The 27952-nt window shown below is 49.1% G+C and overlaps 1 protein-coding gene across 4 annotated transcripts in view; it reads left to right on the top strand.

Annotated features, from left to right (window-relative positions):
• The window catches only part of UBE3C (ubiquitin protein ligase E3C), a 111450-nt gene that overhangs the window by 4468 nt on the left and 79030 nt on the right, over positions 1 to 27952 (top strand). For 3 of the 4 annotated variants that reach the window (XM_047763466.1, XM_047763465.1, XM_047763467.1), the window contains exons 2-5: positions 15706 to 15759; positions 18832 to 18906; positions 19336 to 19482; positions 23025 to 23140. In XM_047763466.1, coding sequence (XP_047619422.1) covers positions 15706 to 15759; positions 18832 to 18906; positions 19336 to 19482; positions 23025 to 23140 — 392 coding nt within the window. Of the gene's footprint in view, positions 1 to 15705; positions 15760 to 18831; positions 18907 to 19335; positions 19483 to 23024; positions 23141 to 27952 lie in introns of those variants that run through there. The other variant, XM_047763468.1, reaches the window with a different exon arrangement.

Raw genomic sequence — 27952 nt, 5'->3', positions numbered from 1 at the left:
TTTTGTGAATAAGGCTGCAGTGACCATAGAGGCGTAGGTATCTTGTTGGTATCTTCTTTTTCATTGGCCAGCTGTCGAGAAGTGGGATTGCTGGATCATAAAGTAAGTTCTATTTTTAATTTTTTGAGGAACCTTCATATTGTTTCCATAGTAGTGAAATTTTTTTTTCGTCTCAAATTCCAGTTGTCCGTTGCTGGTGTGTGGAACAGCAGTTGACGTTTGTGTATTGCTCTTATATCCTACAGGAGTGGTATAATCACTTCTTAGTTCCAGGGGGTTTTTTGTGAATTCTTTGGGATTTTTTTGCGGCGCTAATCATGTCATCTGTGACCAAAGACAATTTTATTTCCTCCCACTCTGTATAGCTTTTCTCTTCTTTTCCTGTTTACTGCATCAGCTAGGGCTTCTGGTATGATGTCAAAAAGGAGCGGTGCGAGCTCCCATCGTGGCTCAGCAGTGAGGAACCCAGCTAGTATCCATGAGGATTCGAGTTGAGTCCCTGGCCTCGCTCAGTGGGCTAAGGATCTGGCGTTGCCGCTAGCTGTGGTGTAGGTCACAGACGTGGCTTGGATGCCATGTTGCCGTGGCTGTGGTATAGGCCAGCAGCTGCAGCTTTGGGCCTTAGCCTGGAATTTCCATATGCTGCAGGTGTGGCCCTAAAAAGCAGAATACATAAATAAAGTTTGTTTTCCAAAAAAAAGAGTGGTAAGAGGATATCCTTGCTTTGTTCCTGATCTTAGTGGGAAAGTTTCTATTTTCTCACTGTTAAGTATGATGTCAGCTGTAGGATTTTTTGTGGTGGTGTTTTTTTTTTTGTTTGTTTGTTTTTAATCAAAGTTCTGCTGTATTACTAGTTTACTGACATTTTTTACTATGAATGTGGGTGTTGGCTTTTGTTTAATGCCCTTTTTTTTTTTTTTTGCATCTACTGTACGATCAAAATAGTTTCTTTAAGTTGGTGTGATGGATTATACCAAATGTCTTTTGAATGTGTGAGATCTCACTTGGTTGTGATGTGTGATTCTTTTTATACATTGTTGCATTCAATTTGCTGGTGTTTGGTTGAGGGGATTTTGCATCTGTGTTTGGGTATGGCTGTAGTTCTGTTTCACGTGATGTCTTTTTCTGGTTTTGGTGTAGGGTACTGCTGACCTCGTAGATTGAGTTATACGCTTGAGCTGACTGAACCAGCTGCTGTAATTTTAATTTCCTTTTTTTTTTGTCTTTTTTTTTGCCATTTCTCGGGCCGTTCCCATGGCATATGGAGGTTCCCAGGCTAGGGGGTCTAATCGGAGCTGTAGCCACCGGCCTACGCCAGAGCCACAGCCACGCAGGATCCAAGCCACGTCTGCAACCCACACCACAGCTCACGGCAACGCCGGATCCTTAACCCGCTGAGCAAGGGCAGGGATCGAACCCGCAACCTCATGGTTCCTAGTTGGATTCGTTAACCACTGCACCACGACGGGAACTCCTCCCCTTTTGATAAGTCTGGACTACTCTTAGAGTGTAAGCACTCTCACTGGTTAGCTTTATACAACGCCCCTCTATTGTATAATTGAAGAACTTACCTAAAATATTTTAACTTAACACAATCTCCATGCCATTTCATTTTGAATAACTGATACTTGGTATACGTGTTGTCCTGTTCCACTGGGTACGTTGCAGTGGAACATACAGCTGTTTCTTATAGATCTGGCAGGAAGCAAGGTAGAAATGTTTTCCAAGATGAGATTTTAAAACGTTACTTTACTGTCAGGACTGGTATTATTATCCTACTGTTTTATGTAGCAGCACCACATCTGTTCTGTTGTATATGATTGCCTGTAGCCTCATCTGTAGCCTGGAGGGCTCTTAGGGCACAAAATTTAAGGAGGTGCTCCTTGAGTTCGCAGGTGCACAGCTGAAGGTGGCACTCGGGTTCATGGCCCTGAGCGTGAGTGCCTCCTTCCGTTTTGTGCTCAGGCACCCAGCTCGCCTTCCTGAGTCCTTGTCTGGTTTTGCACTCAGTGTGTGCTGATTTTCTTGAGTAATAGAGTTAGTTGCCAACTAAGTCTGCTGAGGTTATAAATTGGTCGTCTGCTAGGATTGTAGAAGAACCCTCAAAAGAGGCTATTGTAAAAGCAGTGACTTCCCCTTTCTTCTTCTTTTTTTGTCTTTTTTTTTGTCTTTTTTGCCTTTTCTAGGGCCGCTGCCTGCGGCATATGGAGGTTCCCAGGCTAGGGGTCTAATCGGAGCTGTAGCCGTCGGCCTACACCACAGCAACGCAGGATCCGAGCCGCGTCTGCAACCTACACCACAGCTCACGGCAACGCCGGCTTCTTAACCCACTGAGCGAGGCCAGGGATTGAACCCGCAGCCTCATGCTTCCTAGTTGGGTTCGTGAACCACTGTGCCACGACAGGAACTCCCCCCTTTATTCTTGTAACTTTAACTTCTGTGGCTTTCTCTTTATTCTTATAACTTTAAAGGACACAGGCGCCGAGGAGTTTAGAGTTAAGCACCTTGTTCTTTGGTGGTGACCCTTATCTTGTACCTCCGAGTCCGCTTCTCTCGCCATCGCCTGTGTCGTCCGTCATCTGTCAGGGGGAGCAGGGACTCCTGTTGGTGTGTCTCCAGAGTCTGTCATCTTCAGTGGTGGCCACGTTGAAGATGGTACCTGTGGTGTGGGCTGTGAGTGGCAGTGTAAATTGGCACAACCTGCCTGGGGAGCAGTTTAGCAAGAGTCTCAAACAGGTGTGACCCTCCAATCCTGTAACTCTCCTTTTAGAAATGTACTCTAAGAAACTGGTTTGATAGGTGACTGGGAGAGACTCAGGGGGAAGAAAGGATGGTGTTTGTGGCAAAACTTCTAATGCGGAGACGCTTAAAACACCTAAACGCCCAGCAGTGGCCGCAGCTCATGGCAGCGCTGGCTCCTTAACCCACTGAGTGAGGCCAGGGCTTGAACCTGCGTCCTCATGGATACTAGTCAGTTTCATGACCCGCTGAGCCACGATGGGAACTCCAACGTGTGTCGTTGCTGAACGGAAATGAGTAGATTGCAGAAACAGTGCTGCAGTCTGTATTTATATTAATTGGAACCATCGTGGTCTCGGCTTTACCAATTTCTTACTTTCCACTGAGTTAAGGACTAGTTCTCTATTTCTGCATGTTAGTGGCTCCAAACAGTACGTTTTTGTTATCTCACCCAGTTCGGAGGGGCAGGGACCTGAGAGCAGCTCGCAGGGTGTTTCTGGCTCAGGGTCTTCTGGAGGTGCTGGCATCTGAAGCCTTGCCTGCTCCCCGGGGGATCCACTCTGGGGCTGGCTCGTGCCTGTGCCTGGAAGTTGGTGCTGGGTCCCTGCCACGTGGACATCACCTTAGGGCTGCTTGAGTATCTTCACCACATGGCAGCTGGCTTCCCCAGAACCAGTGAGCCAGGTGAGCAGGGAGAGCGCCAAAGCGCCTCTTAGGATGTAGGCCCGAGTCACGCACTGTCACTTTTGTCGTGTCCTCTTTGTCATCAAGTCCACATTCAAAGTGAGGGGAACCAGACTCCACCAGTTGGGAAATGTAACGCAGAAAGACGTGTGAACTGGGGACAGCTGAGAAAGCTGGTGAGGTGTCCCCTGGTGGCTCAGCAGGTCGAAGGTTCAGGGTTGTCACTGCTGTGGCTCAGGTTCCATTCTCTGTCTGTGGAATGTCTGAATACTGTGGCCATGCTCCGTCCCGACCAAAAAAGGAAAACTGTTGAAATAGAGACCTGACTTAAAAGTCCCTTCTCCCAGGCAAGGCTTCCTGACTGTGAGCTGGCTTTCTTTTCCCTGTGAAGTTGGCTTTTGAACATTTACTTGCTTCTCTTTTATTGTAAACATCTTTATAGCCAATGATTTATAATTGTATTTTTAGGGTCAGTGGCAGAAGGCTGCGTTGCTTCGTCGAGGTGTGTGCGTCGGATTTTGACATGCTTTGTTCTTTGGAAAAAATGATATTGATTTCCATTCCTTGGTCTCAGCAGTTAAGTGCTTGCCTTGGCCTCCGCGTGTGGTCGCAGAGGCAGTGGCAGGGCGCCTCCAAGGCTCGGGGAGGACGCTTGCTCTCCGGGATGTTTCTGCGTCGCCTCCCTATCTGATACAGTGGCCTGTGCTGCTCGCTCCCGTTTGTCCTGCACAGCTGGGCTTGTCGTACAGGCTCCTCTCTTCGTGACTCCTGCGCTGCGAGGCGCGGGTGTCGCTGGCCCATGGAGGAAGAAATGAGGGCTCAGCGATGCCACATCTTTTGATGGCATCTCTGTCTGTCTCCTGCCTCATTTAAACTTTCTCTGCTTTAACTTTAACGGCTTGGCAAGCTGAGGACCGTGTCCCACTGGCACTGAGAAGGTGGCTCGAGCTGTTTGGGCCTTTTGGGATGAATTGTCTTTCCAACGCCGCTTTAACGCCGCCGTCTTTACTTTTGAAAGGAGTGTCGGTAAACCCAGCGTGTTGGCCCGCGGCACGGTCCCCGTGTCAGCTGTACTGCAGAAGACGAACTTGTGAAAAGTGTGATGGGGACTTGAAAACATGCTCGTCTCCATAACCAGTTGTCTGCAGCTTAGTTATTCATCTTTTCTTGGCTTCTTTTCCCATCTGTAATGGGAGAGTCGTAATTCTTGATAATGAGAAAGTTAAATTAGATCAGCTAATCTTCCTCGGTCTAATAATGTTTCCATTTCTAATATCCAGTCAGTGGCCTCTAAAAAAGTTACCTTTTTTTAATTGAAAAAAATGATAAAAACTGAGGTTCTTCTAAAGGGCATTAATGAACTCTTCCTCACTGAGACACCAAACATCCCCGCTATTACCAGTTGCCTCAGTCTTTTCAGGACTAGAGCAAATAGAGATAAACACATTCCACCTAACTTTTTAAAGGAAATGAGATGGCATTCTGTTCTCCTGGTACTGAATCGTAGAGATGCCATACCAGCACCTTGAGAGCTGTGTGGTTATTTTTCATACATGTATAATATTCCCCAAATGGTTTGTATCATTTAACTGCTTTCCTATCGATAGATACATTTGCACAGGTTATGTCCAGGGCTTTGCTGTTAAAACAGTGCCGTAGGAGTTCTCTGGTGGCTCCACGAGTTAAGGATCTGGCGTGGTCACAGTTGTGGCTCTGGTTACTGCTGTGGTGTGTCCTGATCCCTGGCCCAGGAACTTCCACAGGCCGTGGGCTCAGTCAAAAAAATAGGAGTTCCCGTTGTGCTCAGCGGTTAACGAACCCAACTAGCGTCCAAGAGGACTCGGGTTCGATCCCTGGCCTTGCTCAGTGGGTTAAGGATCTGGCATTGCCGAGAGCTGTGGTATAGGTCGCAGACTCTGCTCAGATCTCACATTGCTATAGCTGTGGTGTAGGCCAGCAACTACAGCTCCAATTGGACCCCCTAGTCTGGGAACCTCCATGTGCCGTGGGCGCGGCCCTAAAAAGACTAAATAAATAAATAAAATAAAAACTTAAAAAACAGTGCTGTAATTACCAAACAATTCTGGTGTAAGAAATCAAAGTCTTTTGAAATTTATTGTGATGAGATTTAAACTGTTGCATTTTGTTTTAGTACTTTAAGGTGAGCACTTTTCTGGTTATAAAGTAATGTTTTCTATAGAAACATTGAAATATCCTGAAACATATAAAGACAATTCCTTATTTGGAATCCCACCTACCACTTAGAAATAAAACACTGTTTTATGTATTTAAATTTTCTTCTAGCTTTTTTTTCTCTACATATTTTTGAATTGAGAATCATATTGCACACTTGTGTTGGTTTTTTGTTTTGGTTTTTTTTTTTTGGCTATGTGTGTACCATGAGGAAGTTCCTGGGCCAGGTATCGAACCTGCACCACAGCGGTGACCTGAACAGTGACAATGCCAGATCTTTAACATGCTAGGCCATCAGGGACCACTCTGTCCATTGTTTTTTAAGTAGGATTTTTAGTAATTTATTACTATATTTTGAAGCACTTCAAATGTTTTTTGCACGTATGGGAAGTTGGTTGCTGTTATATTTTCATGAAAGTTCTTATAGGTCTACAAAAGGACAAACCTTTTGATCATAAGTTGTACGTTATTCACAAATAAAACTTCTAACTTTTAACATTTTAATTAACTCAAAGTATTTAACTTGAATATTCTTTGAATTGTGTAAAAATTATTAGTATTGTGTTAGTGCATGAGAAAACTTCAAACAGATGTGAAACTGGTTGTCCTGCTTACATTGGTAAATGGATTAAATTGCTAATGGAAAATAACCTAAACAGATGAAACAAAGGAAAGCTCACAGTTGTTTTTAAATCAAGGTATTAATAAATATGTAAGTGGCTAGCAGTCAGTTTGAGCATTTGGTCTTAAGGAAAGCGTGTTATGTAAATTCACTTTGACCTATACTCCGTTTTTTTACTGTAAATTTTTTTTCTGATGGCTGATGAAATCTAATTTAAACACTACGTGACTTTTTAAAATCTTCATTTTGTTACCACTAAATTCATTTGCATGAAGAAAGCGTTGCCCCCCTTTAAAAAACATCTGTGTTAACGGTAGTTGTGAAGTTTGGCCGTATTTGATTTTCAGAGAAGATAAGATAATATGCCTGAAGCTCAACGTTCAAACAGAGACGTTTGCTGTAATGTGCTGTTGTTTACATGTTGATGGATGGGTTTAGGGTCACAGCTGTGCAGGTGAGAGATTAGCATTGAAAGCAACATGTATGCTGTAGGAACAATAGGCTTAGTCATTCCAAACAAGCTTGATGAGTGTCTTGGAAGAAACTAGACTGCTTTGACTGCTACTGGGAATCGCTCACTTTCCTAGGCCTCTAGAATCTAAAAGATAAAGGATATTTTCAAGTACCTTAAACTGAAGCCAAAAATTTGTTACGAATCAAAATGTGAGTGTGTTTTTTGCTGGTACCTTATTGTGCTCTTCCTCCCAGTCACTTGCTTATTCTTGGTTATGTCGCGTTGTTTTTAAAAACTTCTGTTCTGAAGCAGCCTCGTTAGTTTCTTCTTCTAAGAAAGTACGAAAGTACCTTACGTGGATAATCAAGCAGCAGAAAATAAGGATTGAAATGAAATGAAAGTCTCCCTGCCTTTCACCTCCACTGCTCGCCCCCTGGCCCCCAATCCTTGTGGTCCTTCCCAGTTCGTCCCCGTCTGTGCAGAGCTGCTTTCTGTGTTGTAGAATCGTACATACACACGCTTGTCTTGTTCAAACACCCGGCAGAGCGTGTTAAACAGACTGCTGTGTTTCTCCTCGCACCATCCCCCTTCTGTGCGGAGAGTTCCTGATCTGTACAAACAGATCCACTGCACTTCTTTAAAAGCTGTATATATCGCTCCCTGGGATGAATGTTCTCTGAATTATTTAGCTGTCGAGTGTTTTAAAGGCCGTTTAGGTTCTCAGCTTTTTAGCTGATTTAAGCAGCATTGCGGTGCATGTCCTTGTAGATGTGCCAGTGATATTTGGATGTTAAGTGTCTAGAAGGGCTCCATCAGCGCCTGTATGCGTTTTCAGTTTTTACAGCCGTTTCCAGACTGCCCTCCAAGGAGATCCTGCCTGTGAAATGGGAAGGCAGCTGCTGTCTCACAGTGTGCCGTCTCAGCTTTTAAAACTTGCGAGTTAGATAGGTTTAAAAGCCTATTTCATTGTGTTCCTATTACTTTCTTTTTTTCATAAAATGAGTAAAGTTCTTACGTTTAAAAGATATTTTTCGTTTTTTCTTTATGTACCGATTATAGCTTTGCAATTCTTTCTGTGTGTTGGTCTTTTAGAATTGTTATTGAGAGCTTTTTACAAATAGTTGGTTTTACAGTGTTAAAAATATTCATTCCCACTTTGTCACTTTTTTAAAGCTTGGTTCTGTTTTTTTCTGTGTAGAAAGTTTTGATCTTTATGGGAGCCAGTTTATCGTTCTTAAATGAGTTAATGACAAACAGTAACAGAGCTAATGTGTGAGGCGATGTTTCTTTCTTAAACACTGAGGTTTTAAAAACGCTTCCCATGTTATCTTTACATATTTTTATTGTGCTGTATGTATACGTTATTCTCGGGTCCATGTCAAGACTTATTTCGGCTACTCAGTTGCTGCAGCCCTACTTATTGGCTAATTTTTTCTCTGCAGATTTGAAATGCAAGCTTCATCAAATGCTGAGTCTCTGTTTTGATTTGAGTCTCCCTGGAGACCTTCTGACCGGGACCCGTCTACTCCTGCCTCAGCCCGGCTGGTATAGGCCAGTGTGTGTTCCAGAGTGTGGAGTGTCCTAACTCTGGTGGTGTATGAAAGAACATTTAAAAATGCAGTAGCGGGAGTTCCCGTTGTGGCGCAGTGGAAACAAATCCGACTAGTATCCATGAGGTTGCGGCTTCTATCCCTGGCCTTGTTCAAAGGATCCAGTGTTGCCGTGGGCTGTGGTGTAGGTCACAGACAGGCTCAGACCCCACATTGCTGTGGCTGTGGTATAGGCCGGCAGCTGCAGCTACAATTCTACCCCTAGCCTGGGAACTTCCATATGCTGCAGGTGCGGCCCTAAAAAAGCAAAATAAAATAAAAATGCAGTAGTATTTATTTCAGCCCCTGATAGGAAACTGAACCAGGGAACTGGGGCTTCCCTGAAATGCTTGCTCTGAGGAGGAGCGTGGACATGCGGGATGGGCCAGGCCCGCCTGCACACCGGCGGCTGCATACATGCCTGGGATGGGCTGCCCCAACCCTGGCCCACTTGGCTCGCCTGGGTCTGCACACGGACGAGCCTTTGTTCAGTTTTTAGCAGCCTGGTGAGATCTCACCTTCAGACGTCGATTGTTATTTACTCATCTGAGCCGTGTGAGGGCTCAGCTTTGTGGATTGGAATCGGGCCTGGGCCTTTATTCTTTCCCGCCTGACTGCCAGGCTCGGCCTAGGCTGGGGAGTAAAGAGAAACAGGGTCTTTTTTAAAGCCTAAAGGTGAAGATTGTCCTATAAATTAAGGCACATTCGATTATGATTTAAGGACCCACTGGAGCCAGTTTTTTCATGTTGTGAACTTACTGGCTGCATGGAGAACACAAACCAAATAGAGCAGGGATTTCTGAAATTGGGTTTTTTATGGACTGGCTGAGCGCGCAAACCTGTCCCATGATAAGCCAGATTCCATCTCTCGAGCTGTATTTTGACACCATGGGCATACTTCCCCAAACCTGTGAGGCTTTGGGGAACAAACAGGAAAGACTTCTACGCAGCCTGCAAGGAAGTGCACGTGTGACAGAATTAAAAAAAAGTGTAAAAGCTGAGAACACACGGCAAAGGCTAGAGCTGCGAACTGGCCAAGCACATGAAAAGTTACGATGGAAAGTGATGACTAGTGACAAAGCAGATAACATGCCTGATAAAATTCCTTTGTCTGGTGATCTGGCTCCTTGTCCACCTAGAGACGGGGCCAGGTATGTGGAGCAGCCGTTATGGTGCTAGGAAGGATGGAGTCGGCACTGCTCACTGCAGGCGAGGGAGCCAGCCCCTGAGGTTGCGAGCTCAGCTAATCCTCTCCTGCTTGTTGGCTGGAAGCTGATACACGAGTCCAGGAGGACAGCTGATCTAACTCAGAAATTAGAGGAAAGCCTTTAATACCTCTTGGCAACTTTGCGACAGAAAGTACCATACAGTTAACATGGGCTGTCGGGGGAGAAGCAGAAGATGGTACCACATCCATGGTGGGTCCGCGAGGGTTTGATCCAGTGTCGGGGCACCAGAAACTTGACCTTCCGTTCAAAAGGCAGTCCTCTTCATGTCCTGTGTGCAAGGATGTTTAAGCACAGTACTGAGAGGGTGTCCCGTCGTCACTTGTGTCAAAGGCAGGAGACTTTTAGTTCTCTTAGCGCTGGAAGGTGTGGCCCAGGTGTTTGAGCACCACCGCCCCTGTACCAAACGCAGACCGGCTGTCCTGATGGTCCCCAGGAGGATGAGCTTGTCCCCAGCTCCTTGCCGCGCTGGCGCTGGTCTCCGCCGGAGCGGACTTGTGCTTCAGGTCACTCTGCTTGCTTAGTGGAGCGGGTGCCATGGGAGTCGTGATTAAAGGCTTCTCCCGAGGCTCTAGCAGGTCAGGCAAGAGCAGCAGTGCGGTTGGAGGGCGCCTGTCCGCCGGGGAGTCTTTCTTCCCAGAAAGAATCACAGCATGGCAACATTTGTAAGAGCGAGTGCAAGGGTGAGGAATGGTGAGGACATTTATACTGTCACTTGTAGTGTTTCTGAAATTATTTGTTGACCTCCCGCGGGAAGGTAGGACGTTGGAATTGCTGATTGGATTTAGGATTTGTCTGGCCAGTGTTCTGATGTGGGTGGTACTAAACCGTCTTGGTAGGAAGATGTGGGTCTTTCTCATGTCAGCGTCAGTAGATAAGGGATTTTTACCTTCTAGACTCTAAACTTATCATGAATTGTTCTCAGCTTTAAAGGTTTTTTTGTTGTTGTTGTTTTTTAGGGCTGCACCCGTGGCATATGGAGGTTCCCAGGATAGGGGTTGAATCAGAGCTGTAGCTGCCAGCCTACACCACAGCTCCCGGCAGTACTGGATCCTTAACCCACTGAGCGAGGCCAGGAATTGAACCTGCGTCCTCATGGATGCTAGTCAGAATCATTTCTGCTGAGCCACGACGGGAAGGCCACAACTTTAAAATCTTCAAAGCTTCGGATTTCCAATTGTACCTTTACTCTTTCTCAACTTAATCCTTCAATCATTAAATTGAGCACAATCCTAAATATCAGAATTTTAAAGAGGAATAAGACAGCTTATTCTTAAGGAACTCAGAATTTATTAAATGAGAAGCAAATAAATGCAGGGGCATTTACTCTCTCCAGGGGCAGTAAAATACAAATAGTCCCTCTTGAAAGAGATACTTTGTTATATCTCTGGGTGATACAGTCCTAGCGCCTTCCATAGGTGCCTAAGTACGGAGGCTGCTGAGTATCTGTCAGGTGAGGGTGGCTTGCAGCTGGACGTCTCTCCCTGTCTGTCTGGGTGTGGGCCCTGCTCCCCCTGGGGCTTCCTCTCACGCAGCGCTCGTGGTCACCCTGCTTTCCTCTAGTTTGAGGCCTGCTTGTTTCCTTTTATCCTGCTCTTCTCCGCCCAGAGCAATCACGCCCACACGGGTGCTCTGTTGGCCTCCGCTGCTGCAGAGTGACCTTCCGCAGCATTTGGTGGCCATGCCTCTGGATGTGCCCTGTGGCTGTGTCTGACCAGGGCAGACACAGCCATTTTCTGCGTGTCGAGTAGCACGCGTCCATGAGCGCCTTTTGTGCCAAAGCAGCCTCTCTGCGCGGCGAACTCACCAGCTCGCCATGTGGAGGGGTAGGAGTGCGGGGCTGTCCTGGGGGTGCATCCTGGAGGAGATGACATTGCAGGGGAGCCGTGCTCGCCCGGTGCCTGTGTTAGTGTCAAGAGTGAAGGACGGACGGGGCCGAAGCGGCGAGATGCTCGAGACGTGAAGGTCAGGGCGGGTAGGACGTGCCTGAGGCAGCATCCGGACGTGGTGCAGGGGACGCGGGGGCAGTGCTTCTTATCCAGATACTCCTGTGCTGAGGCCGTACGTGACCTTGATCCCCGGGAATACACGGGCAGTGTATCCTCCAATTATGGTCTCAGACAGGCTACCGTGAAATAGAAGCAGAAGGGCAGTGTCATAGGTTTTACGCACATCTGGTTAATTTAAACATTTGAGCATTGAGAAGGGATGGTTCTGTGTAGTGGTCATGGATCTTTTAGGAAATGGTCTGTAGATGGCAGTTACTGTAATTTTTTGAGGCCGAGGCAGCCGGGAGTGAGGTGACACAGACAGAGGGTGGGAAGCCAAGGAAGAAGTTTAAGCTCAGGTGATGGGTGAGCCGAAGTTTCCAGTCCGTACTTCCTCCCGGGTCTTTATTACTGGCTACATACTTGTCAGTCCCAGAGCACCTCAAAGTCAGGGAGCTGTGAATTTGTCATTGCCTCCCTTCCATCCCACGCTGTCCTGACACATGGGTCCCTGTGGCCAGCGATAGAGGTTCCGCCTCAGTTCTGGCCTCCGACTCCAGTACGAGTCAGCAGACTGTAGGTCGGGGCGCCCCCACTCCTGCCTCCCTGCTCCACCGTCCCCTGAGTGCCTCTGAGTCCCTGGGGCAGAGCCCCTCTTCGTTTTCTGCGCTGTCTCACCCCCGTGTCTGCCTGCGCTGAGCCCCCCTCTGCTGATGCAGGCTTCAGAGCTGGTGTCTGAGCGGAGTCCAGCCCACACGAGGCCTCAGCAGGGAGCTGCTTCTGCCCCATCAGACTGTGCGCTTTCCTTACTTTAGAGACACCTAGCGCCTGGCGCGACCCGTGAGTCAGTGGGAATCTGTGCAGTGACCAAGGTCCTCTCTTGTCGCCCTTGACTGTCTCTGGAATGGACGCCTGCTCTGAGGTGGGGAGCGGGGGAAGGGGCTGTGGTTCTGATTTGGAATTTGGTTACAAGTTCAGGTGCTACATGTGACAGAGTGCCTGTTCACAGATACCGAGGATGTGCTGAAGTGGCTTTTTATGGCAGCCTTCGTGCCCCAGGTCTTTTTGATGGTTTATTTCACTTTTTCTGAACATTCTGTATCCTTTGGTTCTTGCCCCTCCTGCTCCCCATGCCTTCTGAACTCAAAGTGTGGTGACACCAGTTTTTTCGGTGGCCTCCCCTTCCCCACCGGCCTCTTTTCTGATATATGTTCCAAATTACGTGCGTATTATGAAGACAAAAGATTTTCTTAATTTCTAAAAATGTGGAACACCACGGTCATACTTAATAGTCTTTGTCAGAGTAAATGGCCCACTGCTTCATGGCGTAGGCTCTGGGCCGGTCCTGCGCTCAGATCTCCGCTCCACCCTTGAGCCTCACTTTTGTCATCTGTCAACGGGAAAGTGATGACACGTGCTCCTAGGGCGGCTCTGAGGAGCACACAGGTTGTTAAGCAGATCCGGGGATTTGGAAGGTCGTTTCGCACGAGGAGGGCATTCGTTTTACTGTGCCACGCACAGTGGGCGGGTGTAGACGGAGCAGTGCTGGTGGCAGCTGGCGCTGTCCCCGGAGTCTCTTGTCCCGTGTGACTGATGTGACCTGTGGGATTGGGTCGGCCTCTCCGTAGACCTTTCTCTTCTCTGCGCAACATTGAGGGACCGTGAGTCTTTGAAAGGCCTGAACATTTATTTTTTATTTTTTTATTTTTTGGAAGTAAAAAATTTTTTTATCGTAGTCGATGTGCATTTTTTAAAATACAACTTTATTGTTGAAATCACTCATCAGGGTTTTTGTGTATATGTCCAGTACTTTGGATTTGCTTGCTGTGCTTTTTTTTATTATTTTTGAAATGAGCTGCCTTAGGTAAGAAATTCTGTAGCCCTTGAGCCCAGGTGAGTGACGCAACCACTATGTTTTAGGTCCCAGCGGCCATCGGAGCTTAAGGGCGTCTGTCTCCAGCCCATCCAGCATCGCCTCCTCTGCTTTCCTAGTCCTCTCAGGCCATGCAGTCCCCTCAGAGTAGATTCCTAAGTATTCGCTTAGACTCCAGTTGTGTGTTCTCTCTCTCCCTCTCTTTTTCTTTTCATGGCCTCTGGCGTATGGAAGTTCCCGGGCCAGGGGCTGAATCAGGGCTGCACCCGAGGCCTACACCACAGCCACAGCAACTGAGGATCCGGGCCGCATCTGTGACCTACACCACAGCTCACGGCCACACCGGTGCCTTAACCCCCTGAGGGAGGCCAGGGAGGGAGCCCGCCACCTCTCGGTTCCCAGTCGCATTGGTTTCCGCTGCGCCCCGACGGGACCGCCGTCACTTCTCACTTGAGAGTTTCCATCCCTCCTCCCTGCGATTAATTAGTACAAAACTAAATGTTTTTCTGACCTTTGACAGAAAGGCTTTTTATTCGAATTCAAGAAATGAAATTTTCCATAATGGAAAATATCTGGGGTTTTTTTTGGATATAAACGTTGGCAGTGTGAAACTTTTCATTCTGTACATTGTGTGTTCGTTCACATATCAGAGAGTTCTTTTATTTCCTTGAAAAATTAAGGAAAAATGTTTTGGCCATACCTGTGGCATATGGAAATTCATGGGCCAGAGCCATAGCAGTGACAATGCCGGATCCGTCTGCCACAAGGGAACGCCTCAAAATATTATTTTAAATTGGCTTCATTACTTGTTTTCTGATACTATTCTGATGAGTTACATGTTTTGTTAAGAAATTTAAGTGTATTAATTTTTTAGTGATTCATATGTTGATATCTTTAGTTTTATTTAGGATTAAATTTACGAAAATAAAAGGACGTACAGTATAGACTGGAACTGTTCTGGGGGGAGAGGGTTGTTAGTTTTTTTGTTTTATTTGAAATGTTTTAACTTTCCCCTTTGTTATTTCAGCTCCTTCTACATATTAAGTAATTTTCTTCAAAATATAGTTTTACTTACAAAAAGAATTTTTATTTTTTATTTATTTTTTTGGTCTTTTTGCTATTTCTTTGGGCCGCTCCCGCGGCATATGGAGGTTCCCAGGCTAGGGGTCCAATCGGAGCTGTAGCCGCCAGCCTACGCCAGAGCTGCAGCAAAACGGGATCCGAGCTGAGTCTGCAACCTACACCACAGCTCACTGCAATGCTGGATCCTTCACCCACTGAGCAAGGGCAGGGACCGAACTTGCAACCTCATGGTTCCTAGTCGGATTCGTTAACCACTGAACGACGACGGGAACTCTGAAAAGAATTTTTAAAACTTTAGTAACAATAAAGAAATGTGATATTTTTTTCATTGAAAAAAATTTTTTTTTTATATTTTATGGCTGCACCTGAGGGCCAGGCTAGGGGTCGAAAGAGCTGCAGCTGCAGCCCTACACCGCAGCCACGGCCACTCCAGGTCCAAGCTGCATCTGTGACCTATGCTGCAGCTTGTGGCAGTGCTGGATCCTTAACGCCCTGAGCGAAGAGGCCAGGAATCAAACCCACAGCCTCATGGACACCGTGTTGGGCTTTACCCCGCTGAGCTGAGCCACAACGGGAACTCCTTCATTGAGATATTTCTGGAGATCATTGTGGACTCACACACACCTGTCAGCAGCGACGCTGGAGGTCTCTGGTTCTGGTTGTCTGGCCCCTTGCACTTGTGTTTTGCAAAATCCGGTGTGAGTTCACAGCCAGGATACTGGCCTTGATCCCCCGCACTGGTCACGCTCACATCGCCCCGGTCTCACCTGAACTAACGTGTGCGCGTGAAGAAATCCGATTGTATCCTTAGAAAACTACGGAAGTAGCAGCTTGACTTAGATCTGTGACTTGGGGTGCGGGAGCCTCACATTTCTCCCTAAGTCAGAGTGTGGATGATCTTTAGACTCCTTTGGGGTCAAAACACTCTGTAATTTTTGAGGGCTGGAATTGGGAGTTCCCATTGTGGCTCAGTGGAAATGAGTCCAGCTAGTATCCATGAGGACGCGGGTTCGATCCCTGGCTTCGCACAGTGGGCTGGGGATCCGGCGTTGCTGTGAGCTGTGGTGTAGGTCGCAGGTGAGGATCGGATCCCCAGTTGCTATGGCTGTGGTGTAGGCCGGCAGCTGTAGTTCTGATTCAACCCCTAGCCTGGGAACCTCCATACGCCCCAGGTGCGGCCCTAAAAAGCAGGAAAAAAAAAAAAAGGAATTTGAAACTATAACCTCTTTATCTTTTCCTTCTTTTTGTGTTTAGGAAGAAAAGGCTTCTCTTTTACATCGTACTCAGGAAGAGAGAAGGAAGAGAGAGGTAAAAACGGGTAATAGTCTGTAGATAAGCACTTTCCGTAACACTGAAATAAGTCTGGGTTTTGCTGTCGTATATGGGAATGTGTATGTTACATGCGACATGTCTTGTGTATTTACATGTGTGTTCAAGTTCAGAAACATTGCTGGACTTGTTGGATTTGATAGTCATTTGTCCTGGGGCCGTTGTAGAGAAGATGGGCTGAGAGGCCGCTCACAGAACCAAGGGAGAAACGGGCTGTCGGCTCACTTCCTTGCTTGTGACAGGAAGTCTTGGTATATGATGACCACAGTCTGCCAGGCAAAAGGAGGAAACGCCCTCTTAAGGCACGCGTCTTAACTGTTTGGGAAGAAGCTGAAGAAACGTTGTTGTAGCCTTTATTTTCCGCTTCACCTTTCTGGAGATCATTTCTTAAAATGGCTTTCCTTGGTTGACCAATCAGCCCGTTGTGCCCGTGGCCTGTTTTTCTGGATTGTTTCTGTTCTGCTTTTTAAAATGCATCCCTTCCTGTAACAAATGTTCATTGGGAGCTTGTCGTGTTCCAGGTACTGAGCTGCCAGCCGGGCATGTAGGTAGTGGTAAGACTGTGCTTCTGCTGGGCCATAGATAAGAGCACAGAATTGGTCCAGGTCCTGAGATGGGCGAGGGCCTGCTTTGGCGAGGGCCGTCTCTGAGCTCGGGAGAGTGGAGGGAATGCCTGAAGGATGGAAAAGAACAGCTGTGGAAAAGCGGGAGGATGAGCGTTCTTGGTTAAGGGCGGGGCACCTGCAGAGCGTCTCAGGCCCGCGTCTCAGCCTCAGCGCTGTGGACACTGGGACCAGGTAATCCCTTGTCGCGGGGGCTCCCTGCACATTGCGAGGTGTTAACGGCACCCGTGGCCTTTCTCCATGGCCACTGCTCCCCCGTCCCTCAGCTGAGACGCCGAAAACGCCTTCAGAAACCACCGTTCAGATGAGAACAGTGTGTATGGGTTGGTGTGTTTTATCTTTTCGGGAAGCTCGCAGCCATCCCCCCCCCCCCCACCCAGTGCTGCTTCTGCTCCATCTCCCTCTCCTCCTCCTCCGGGGCTCACATTGCAGATGGACTCGACCTTCGCATTACGTCCTGTTTCCTGGACTCTTTTCTGAAGATTATTCCTCTTGACTTCTGACCTCATTTCTCATTTGCAGATTATCTCTTAGTAATGACTGATGATTAAATATGTCCACACAGTTCTGGGAGGGTTGTTTTTGTTTTGTTTTGGGCTGCCCCCGCGGCATGCGGAAGTTCCTGGGCTAGGGGGTCACACCTCCGCCACAGCAGTGACAATGCCAGATCCTTAACTGCTAGGCCACCAGGGAACTCCTTCGAGTTCTGCATTTCAGTTTTTATTTCAGCTCTAGAATTTTCTTTTGATTCTTTCCTTTCCCAGTTCTCTTGTCTTAATTTCTTGAACGTAATTGTAGATATGTAAAGATAATGTTTAAACTCTAGTGTTTGGAACTCCTCTGGGTTTGTTTCTGTTATTCTCTTGATTTTAAATTCTTCTCTTTTGCCGAGTTTTTTTTTTTTGGTCGAACCCTGGACTTCATATGTTCTGAACAGAAGCGATAGCATCAGATTCTAGAATGTGGAGCAGGTGATGTTTGCTTCTGGCAGGAAGCAGGGAGAGCGGTTGCCTTTAGCCCGTGGGGGGAGAACTGGGTTGAAGCTGGCTGTCAGTGCTTGTGGGGCTGACCTGTCCCCGTGCCTTTCCAGGAGGCTGAGCGTCACGGAGACTTCCCCAGCGAGCAGCCGAATGGCTGGAAATAAAATGTTTTGAAAACGCATGGGGTGGTATATGTTTTTAATTAAGTGCTTAGAATCATTTTACTTATGAATACATGGCCAGACTAAATTTAAGCTGGGAGCTCCCTTGTAACCATTTCAAGCCCAGCAGGTGCCCTTTTGTGGCCTGGTGGTGGGTGCTGTGGCCTCAGGGTTTTGTGAGTGTGAGTGTGCCTTTCAGGCCTGGCAGGTGGCATTCGTGGAAGGTGTGAAACCATGCCGTGTGCTAAGACGGAGTGCCGACTCTAGTGTCATACCTGTGTCTGCCTTCCGAATCTTTATGGGAATCTCGGATTTCTCGTCTGTGGGTCAGGAGCCTGCTCCCCTGTGAGGTTACTGTATGGTTGCATGGGGAGTGTCTGTCTCAGGGCTGGCCCAGGATCGGCTCTCACATGGCGGTAGCTGCCGTGCTTGTCGTCATGAGGAGGAATGCATAGTTTTGCTAGGTCTCTGAAAACTCTAAACACCGTCTCCGGTTGATAAAAATTGGAGGTTTCTGTGTGGAAACAAAGTAGCCTTTAAAATAGATGTATTGTGTTGTCTGTATTTTTTTAATACTTAAAAACTTTTTTAAAAAGTCTGACTATGCTGATGGAGTCGTAAAGTGGTGTGGCTGTTTGGAAAGCAGCCCAGCCGTTCCTCAGACGCCGCCTCTGCGCCTTGATTTACACCCAAGAGGAACGAAAGCCTGTGTCCCCACAAAAGCCTCTGCGCGGATGTCCCAGCAGCATTCTTCCTGATGGGCCGAAGTGGGAGGCGCACAGGTGTCAGTCCCCTAATAAATGGATGAACAGGTTGTGAGGCATCCGTGTAGTGGAGCAGCCATAAAAGAGTGAAGTATCGGTACATGACGCAGTGTAGATGGACCTCGAAAACATCGTGCCGAGTGAGCAGAGTCGGATGCAGAAGGCCGCATCATGAATCCATTCTGTGGGATGTGCAGTATACGTAGCATCGCCAAGGCCATATTGACAGAAAGTTGATGAGTGGTTGCTCCAGGTGGGGGGCGGGGGAGGGGGGAGGGAGGGCAGAGAAGGAGGGGTAGCTGCCCGTGGGTCCAGGGGTTCCCGGGGGGATGGGTGTGGAGAATGTCCCAGTTAGGTCGCGCTAATGATTGCATAACTTTGTATTAAAAATGGGTGAGTCGTATGCTTTAAGAGAGTGAATTTTGTGGTATGTGAATTGTATAGCCTTTTCTTAAAGGCTTAATTCGCATGTATGATTTGCACTGATTCTGACCCATTGTTCCCTCCTCCCTATGTTATTCAGGAAGAAAGGCGAAGATTGAAAAATGCAATAATTATCCAGTCATTTATTCGAGGCTGTAGAGACCGAAAGCAGCAAGTAAGTTTGCTTTTAAACTCAGAGGGAATTAAATTAGAGCTCCTTTTAAATATAGCCTTGGATTCTTGGAAGTGGCATTCATTCTGTCGGTATTTTTGTATGTGCTTGTTTTAGTGAACGTTAATCTGGGTAGTGCTGTTCCCCAATAGTTCATCTGATTAGCCTTCATAAAGATTTATAAACAGGTGAGTTTTTAGGTGATTTTTAAATAATAAACTCCAAACATAGGCGACCCAGGGCTAAAGATGCCCGCAGAAGGAAGCGGCCGAGGACGGCTGCCGTGGCCTTGCCGCTGCCCTCGAGGCCCAGACCTGCGGGGTTTTCTCGGTAACGGCGCCTTAACTGTCGGTTTCCACCCCTCCAGTCGGAGCATTCACCGAGCGGGTAGACCGCACGACCGTGTGAGGCTGTGTTTGTGTCTCCTTGCAGTGTTCCACCCAGCGGAGTGCGTTTGATCGCTGTGCGAACTTGTCCCAGGCTGGTGGCACTTTCTCCATTGCCAGCGGTCCCAACCTTACCCTTTTGGTGAGGCAGCTGCTGTTTTTTTACAAACAGAATGAAGACTCAAAACGTTTGGTGAGTGTTACCTACTTTCACTAGCCCTTGTTCCCGTGTCCTCCAGCGTTGTACTTAGCGTGGTCAGAGAGCCCTCCAGTGTGTGCCTGCCTGGTGACCTTCCTCAGCCACGCCTCTAGGTCACCTTTGTGAGAATGCCTTTCACCTCTTAGCAACCGACACTGATTCTCAATAGGCCTTTTCCTTTTTTTATTATGGAAATTATCAAATAGAAGAAAGAGTCGACTGCGGCGTCCGGCGTCCTACTGTCCCCCGCGCACCCATCGCACCGTCTGGACCGTTGGCACCTTGTTCCGTGCAGAGCCTGCACCTTCAGGCCTGTGACGCGCACCCTGAATATCGTAGTGCCTTCTCGCTACACGCCTCAGTGCAGATCCCTCAAACCTGGGGTTTCTCTCTTAAAACAGCCACGGTACAGTTGTGCGACTTTGAAACTGTCACAGGCTTGAGATGTTAGCAGTGATGAGTGTGTTAGGGAGAAACGCGCGGATGACTCCTCTTTTAAAACGTGGACCTTGTTACTGTGTCCAGTTTCCCAGGAGATACTAAGAGAGGCATATGTAATTATTAGGTTAAATATATATGTATTCTTAGAAACGTCTGCGTACCGATAGTAAAACATTTAAATGAAAAGATGGGGCTCCAGTGGAAAGTGAGCTTTCCTCGCTCCAGCCGCACCCCCCGAGCGCTCCTCACGTGGAGTGAGTGCAGCCAGCGGAGCCGAGCCGTGTGCGTCACTGCCTGTCTCGTGCTTGCCGCTGACACCCAGCGTTCATTTCTGAGTTGGCTGAGGCTGGAACATGGGAAGCGCTTGCCATAAATCCCGAGAGGCTGCAAGGGTGGCGGGCGCTCTCTGAGCTGTCCTTCTGGAGCAGTCTGTCCCGTCTCCGGGCTCGCCGTCCTGCCGCTGGACCACTCTCCCCGGAGCACAGGCGTCGGGTCGGGAGGGTCGTCGCGCTTTGTCTCTGCAGAGCGCTGTCCCCACGGCAGGGCTGCTCCCTCCACTCGTGGTGCTGCTGCCTTGTCCCAAAGAGCCTGCCTAGAATTAGATGTCATCAGCGCTGGTTAAGCTGACGAGAGTGACCCGAGCGTTTATTCAGTTTTCACACAAAAATGCAAGAACAGTAAGTCGCACACGGCGGGGAGCCTCCTGCCCCCGTCTTCACGGTCCCTCATTCCCCCCTCAAGAGCAGACATAAGGCCCCTTGAGCTAGTTTTTCTAAGGCGCCCTGTGCCAAACTCAGCTCGGGTGGCCGTCCCTTCCTCACCCGCTCCCTTGATTGTTATTTTATTATCATGACTCTGAATATGGTCTCTGCTAACAGAGTGTGCTGTGATGATATTTTCTTGCGTGTACGATTTTCTTAAATTATCCTGGAGTCAGTCAGTGTGTCATTCTGTTATCTTTCCTTTATGAGAAAGTCTTCTGCCACCTCGGGATGATAAGAACATCTCAGCGCCATTTTCTGCGTTGAGAGGGTTGGGTCCTTGACGCCCTTTCCCCCTGCACCCCAGGAACGGCTGCCCCGGTTTGCAGCGGTTGCTCTCCAGGCCCCTGGCATCCTGGGAAAAAGCTTTCCTCTGCCTTAGCCGCTCATCTTCTCTCCGGATTCCACATCTTTCTGCCTTCTTGGTCAACTCCCTTGTCTTACTGACACACACCCTTGGTTGACTTCCTGAGCCAGGATGGCTAAGAAGGAACAGTTTTTAAAACGCACCTCAATTTAGTAAGTAACAACAACAACAAGTTAAGCAAAGTGGATGTTTCGTGTACTTAGAGGTGCATTGGTCGTCGAGGCTCGGAAAAACAGGATCACCGCATGGTCCACTGCAAGCCTCTCCGTACAGCACGGGGCACAGAGGCCGCCTTTGATGGGAACCGTGAATGGAGCAGAACCTTTAAAACCCGCGAGTCGTTGTGTTCTGTGTCTGAAACTTGCATGCTATTGTACATGAGCTGGACCTCAACTAACCAAAAAAAGTTCTGATAAAGTGCTCTCAGGTTCGCGTTAACGTCACGGACAGCTTCGAGCACTACCTGACGTGGCTGCGTTTGCAGCCTTCCTGGAGTTTCAACAGTTGCCCTTTATACTTTCATAACGTTTAGTTCCTTACGTCCTATTTCGATGTGTTCATGGGTAGTGCAGATTTTTAGAAAGAACATGTCAGATAGTTCAGGAAGTATTAGTATCCTGCTGGTTCCTGAGCACATATGGACCTGTAGCTCCCACTACGTCACGAAGAAAGCCTGTGTGTGGCAGACGGACGTCGGAGGCCCTTGGGGTTGTTCCCACCCAGCTTAGGACATACTCGACGTTATCATGCAGGACACCCGTGTTGTTGCTTTGATAACTTTTTTTTTTAAGGACCGTGCCCGTGGCATACGGAGGTTCCCAGGCGAGGGGTCCAATCGGAGCAGTAGCCGCCAGCTTACACCACAGCCACAGCCGTGCAGGATCTGAGCCTCATCTGCGACCTACACCACAGCTCATGACAACACTGGATCCTCAACCCACGGAGCGAGGCCAGGGATCGAACCCGTGTCCTCATGGATACTAGTTGGGTTCGTTCACTGCTGAGCCACAACCTAAACTCCTGATAACAATTTATATCAAAGAAGCATTGCTGTCAAGGGAGCAACACCATGAAGATGACAGGCAAAGAACCGGTTGTGTGGCACATGCAAGAGGCTATCTTCATTTTAAGTGATTCCGTCTGTTCTCGTGACATGAACAAATGGCGAGAAATTCCTTGTTAGGGATTACGTTTTCAAAGTCATTTATGGCAGGTGCATTCACTCTAGACAGGCCTCTGGAGGCAAGTCAGGCAGAACTCTGACTCAGCATCTGCTGAGCTCCACCACTCGTCGTGTCCAGGACAGTGGGCTGTCTGGCCATCCCAGGACACAGCTCTGAGCGGTGTCTCCGCGTGCAGCCGTCTCGAGGCAGGCTTGATAAATGCGGCTGTTCGATATTTGAAGGGCGCACTCTGATGGCTCCATGTACGTAAACACTGTGATAGGCTTCCTCCCATCGAGTTAGATGCCACGTCTGTCACCTCCTTGCCCACACCCGGCCTTTAATCGGGACTGGCGGGGCTGGACGATTGTCTTTTCTCCCCAAACTGCGCAGCCTTAGGGAACAGCAGGACCCCAAGGGAGAGGGTGCCGGAGAAAGGTAAGAGGAGGAAGCGGTGGTCCTCTGTGATGTGTGGTTAGGACTGTGATGCTTGTCTGTTTTCGTCACGGGTTTGCTGATTTTTGCAGGTAAATTGCTTGTGTTTCACATGTGTAAAACTTTTAAGTAGTTTCGGTAATAAATTTAGTAATTCAGCTTAATGCTGATCCGCTGTTTTAAGATGGAAAATTCTGGATGTGTGTAAACTGCTAACTAAAACCTGACGTAGAAGATTTACTTCTTACCGTGTTTTGAGTATGCGAAGTGTCTATTTATCAATTAAGGAGATTTGGGATGTTACGTAATGAGTAAACAGCTAACTTTTTTGTGGGCTGAGAGTTGTAATTGTGTGTTTTGCTCTTTCAGATATGGATGTATCAGAACCTAATCAAACACAGCTCTCTGTTCGTCCAGCAGCTGGATGGATCTGAGAGACTGACGTGCTTGTTTCAGATAAAGAGGCTGATGAGCCTCTGTTGCAGGTAAACGCACCGTTGGCACTCGTGTTGCATGGAGATCCCTTGTCGAGAGGAAAACCGTCGGGTTCTCATCCTCTGAGACAGTGGTTTTTCCTTTGTCCTTTTCTGAGACTGGAATATTCTCTGTGTTACAGTTTTCACACCTGTCATTCCCCCTGTCGAACATGTGGCTTTAAATACCTTCCAGATGGTGTTTTCTTTCTAGTAGGGTCTGGAATCTTGTGAAACATCGGGTGTCCTGCTTGCCGGTGTGGGGGTCGGCCAACGCCAAGGCCCTCCCTGGGCGATGCTCCCGTTCTCCGAGGGTCTCCACTGAAACACGGGCCTTTCCTCGGGCTCGCGGGGTTGACGGGTGAACTTAAAGCAGCCGCTTGCACAGCTTTCCCGCACTGGGTCTACGAGAGAGCACACTCGGGGATGTGACGTCACCTTCAGATGGTTCCGAGCCTTCAGTGTAATTTCCGCGGCCTGGCTGGAAGCCGCTTGTAGGTTTACCTAGGACGGCGCTCGGAACTAGGCTGGCTGCCGGACCTCGGGAACACTGAGCTGGGCCGCCGTGAGAGCCTTTATGAAGAGAGGCTCTGCAAGGTCACAGACCCCCAGATCTCGTCTTTGACAACCCTTTTCTTTCCTGAGAAAACTGTACTTTGGAAAACACAGCGAAGGCTCTCTCCTCCAGAGCAGGAGTCAGCAAACCTTTGCTTTAAACGCCCAGGTGGCGGGTGTCTTGGGGCTGTGGCTGCTGTGCTCGCGCTTACGTGCACTTTGCTTTCTCGTACGGCCTCTAGAGCTGGAAGGGGCGCTCTTCCCTCAGGAGCCACACGGTCTGTGGCTGGTGTGGTCCACGGGTTGCAGCTTGTAGACACTTGAGGTACGTTGGAAGCTATTCATTTAGCAAGTTATTTCTTTATGGCCACACCCACGGCGTCTGGAGGTTCCTGGGCCAGGAGCTGAAGCCGAGCCACAGCAGTGACCTGCGCTCTAGCTGCAGCAACGCCGGATCCCTTAACCCACTTTGCAGGGCCAGGGAATGAACCCGTAACTCTGCGGCGCCCGGAGCTGCTGCAGTCAGGTTCTTAACCCACTGTGCCACAGCAGGAGCTCCTGGCAAGTAATTTTAATAGATGATGACTCAAAGTGTACTTTCTTCTTCTTCCTGCCGACTCTGGGTTTTGGGAAATTTCTACACCAGAAAAGTCGAGAGAATGCCTCGTGCCCTCCTCCGCTCGCTCTTCAGCAGTTACCATCGTGCGCCGTCGTGTCCCCCTCTGCACGGGTAGAGCGCGTGGTTCTTCTGAAGCACGTCAGACATCGTGGCACCTCACCCAGGTCACCACCAGGCCCTGGGCACAGCGCACTCTCTGCCCGCTGTCATGCTGTCCTCCCACCTCAGAAAACTGAGAGGAACCCTCCCAGACATACGCCCCCCATATTCACATTTCATCTCTTAGCTCAGAAGTACCTTTCGTGCTTGTTTTGATGACCCTGGCATCCGTTTGTTTCACCTCTTCCTCTGTCTCCTCTGCTTCCTGTGAATTGGACGTCAGGTCTAGAGGAAGGTTTTTCAGCGGTGTCCTGTGGGTATTTTGGGCCGACCCGTGCTCTGTGGTTCTGTGCGGCGTGGTCCAGTGTGTCGTCAGGCCCGTCGCAGTGCCCTTGCCCTCCTCCGCCGGGCGCGGGAGGTGCCCCCTCGACCACCTCGTGGGAGCCCCTGACGTCGGGCCCGACTTGATTCAGTCCCAGCACGTCTACTGAGAGCGCTTCAGAGCAGGTGTGTGCGGGCGCATCCCGAGGCCTCTCCCTTCTTAGTGGGGCCAAGAGAAGACAGGGCCTCCGCTGTCCTGTAGGGGGACGTTGCCGACTGTCATCCGAATCCCACCTCTCACCCCGTGGTTTTCACGCGCCATCGTCTCCGCCTAAACCAGCTGCGAGAGCCATGGTTTAGGAAATACCACTTTTCCTAATTCTCTGTCCTCGGTGTTTGTTCGTTGGCGTTTTGTGAAGAGGGCCTGCCTCCTTTTCCTTTTGGCCTCAGTCGTGCCTTTTCAGTACGAGGGGTCGGAGCCCCGAGTCTTCTGGAGCATCTTTGCTTTCTGGGCCCTCAGTGTGGGGGCGCAGCCGCCTCCTCTGGGAGGCCTGGGTGGGACTCTTCTCTCCACGGAAGCCGGTTCAAGCGTGTGATGATGGTACATCCTGCCACGTGCAGGACATTGGATTGTAGGTGCTTTGGCAAGTGACGGCAGAAGGGGTGTGTGCTTGCTGCTGCTCTTTTAGGCTCCCTGGGAATTCACGGTGACGTTTCAAAGCCAGGGAGGCGGTGTCACGTGGCACAGCGGACGTACCCCGGGGTGTTTAAGATATATGAATTAACGGGACAGGGACAGCGATGCCACCTAGCTGGAGTGTGGGTGGGACCCCGGTCCCACAGCGCAGTATTGAAGTCGAGGTCACCAGGCCTGGTCTCACGCTGCGTGTCTTGCCAGCCTCGTGGCCTGACACGAGTTGCCGGATCGGACTTTCCGCATCCTTCTAACGTGGGCATAGTGGCCGAGACCGGTCCCGCCAGGCCAGTACTTCGGTTCTCCCCTGGGTGGTCGCTGCCGTCTTTCAGGTCATCTCCTTTCCTTGGACCCTCAAGGCACCTGCGTGGGCTCCTGGGACCTCAGGACACAGGGATTGTTGTTGGCCTTTAGCACAGCTTTTCAAGTGCGCATTTTCTGTGTCATTGTTATTCTGTGCCAACATTGAAGACAGCTACAGAGTGGAGTTCCCGTCGTGGCTCAGTGGAGGTGAACCTGACTGGTGTCCATGAGGATGTGGGTTCGATCCCTGGCCTTGATGAGTGGGTTAAGGATCGGGATCCCCATGGCCATGCGCTGTGGTGTAGGTGGCACATGCAGCTCGGACCTGCTGTGGCTGTGACGTAGGCCGGCAGCCGCAGCTCTGATTCGACCCCCCGCCTGGGAACCTCCCTATGCCTCAGGTACAGCCCTGAAAAGACAAAATAAAAAGAAAAGAAAAAAACAGCTCTTTGTCAACTTAAGTAAATTGATTTTGAAAATAAAGGTAATTTTTTAAAAAGCTGACAAGGGTGGACATTCCTTGCACCTTGTCTTAGGCCAGCATCCGTATTGGCTCATCAGTTCTTTGCCGTTTAAACGCGTTTCTGGGGTTCCTCCCGAGTGCTTGGCTCACCTCTCGGCACTGCGTGTGGCCGTGCCGGGGTTCTGCTCTCCTAGGACTCTTCTGGGAGATGGAGAATCAACACGTAAGCTGGAGATGCCTTGCTGTGACGGAGAGAAAGGTTAAATGATGACAGGCATTGGGGGGATCACAGGAGGAAAGCGGGGAGTGAGGTCTGGGGGGCGGTGGGCTGGCGGGAGGGCGACCCTGAGGAGGTGCCTTGGAGGCGGCGGGGGCCTGCAGGGCAGATTCCGGAATCTGGAAGGCTCTTTCTGTAGGACTTCGGCTTCCACGCTGAGAGAGGAGGGAAGCCAGAGGAGAGCTTTGAGCGAAGAGTGACATGGCCTGAATTTTCTTTCTTCGGCGACTCTCAGTGTTTTTATTGTGAAATTTTCAAACTGAAGCGTAGGCAAGTGGCCCGTAAGAGCTCCTTGCCTGCCGTCTGGCGTCAGCGGTTTTTAACGTCATTGACCGCTGTTCGGGTTTTGCTGGATCCTTTTACAGCAACATAGTGACATTCCAGTCACAAAGTGCTTCGGTTTTATTGCTGCATCTGTGAAAGTGGCGGAGAGTAGCGCTAAGCCACACACGGGTGGCCCGGCATTCTGGCCTGACACTCCCAGCAAGGGCCACCCTCATGCGCCGAAATGGCTCCGTCGGTCACGTTTCCAAAATATATTTTGTAGCTCTTTTTCTCTCTTTCTTCTTTTGTAGAAATAGGATTGTGTACACATTACCTGGGATGTTTCCTAATGCTTTTCATCTCGAGTGGCCCCTGCTGCCCTACATCTGCAATTTATAATTTTCTGGAACTGCTCTCGCTCGTGTGCTGCAGAGACAGGGGTCCCTGAGAGTCCGCAGGGGTCCAGCCCAGAAGGGATGGTGTTTGGGGCCGTGGTGGTGGCAGTGGGAGGAACATGAAGTCGGTGGGTTCTGGTGGAGTCCACAGGATTTACTGACGGTCTGGGTGTCGGGTTTCAGATACTAAAGTCTGGGATGCGGACCAGCTTTGGGTTTGAGCGTTTAGAAGGATGAAGTAGTTTTAAACCCTAGGAAGCCTAAGCATGGATGAGATGAAGTGACTTGTGTAGTGAGAGAATCAGGCTGGTGCCTGGGTGGGTGCCCCCCCCCCCATTAGGGTGCTGTGCAGAAGAGGGAGGGGTCCAGGCTCTGGCTTCAAGGGGGTGGGGAGTTAGCATAGATGAAGTCGGAGAATTGGTCACGGCGTTGGCGACGCTCAGCATTATTTTCTTATTTTCTAGAAAAGGTACAATCAGGACTCCTGCACGAATGTGTTTCAGTGATTTTATTTGACTGGTTAATGCATGAGGGAACCAGTGAGATGCTACAGCTGATTCAGATGAGAATTTGCCTTAGGGAATTTATATTCTCTCTCTGACAGAAGCTGTTTGCATTGCCAGGAACAGGAGTCATTTGTATAGTCCTCTGCGGCAACCATGTGCATTGCTGTGGGTTTTCCCCCGGGGAACGGGCTCCCTGCAGAGGTGCAGAGCAGCCGGGGGGAAGGCAGGACGGGTACAGCAGTGAGTGAGCTGGACGGCCCATGACTGATTGATTGATTGATTGATTTTTTTGCCTATTTCTCAATCTGAGAGTTTTCCAACCAGTAAT

Source organism: Phacochoerus africanus, chromosome 16 (assembly GCF_016906955.1).
Source record: "Phacochoerus africanus isolate WHEZ1 chromosome 16, ROS_Pafr_v1, whole genome shotgun sequence".
NCBI classification, from domain to species: Eukaryota; Metazoa; Chordata; class Mammalia; order Artiodactyla; family Suidae; genus Phacochoerus; species Phacochoerus africanus.
This window is presented reverse-complemented; position numbering and strand designations above follow the sequence as displayed.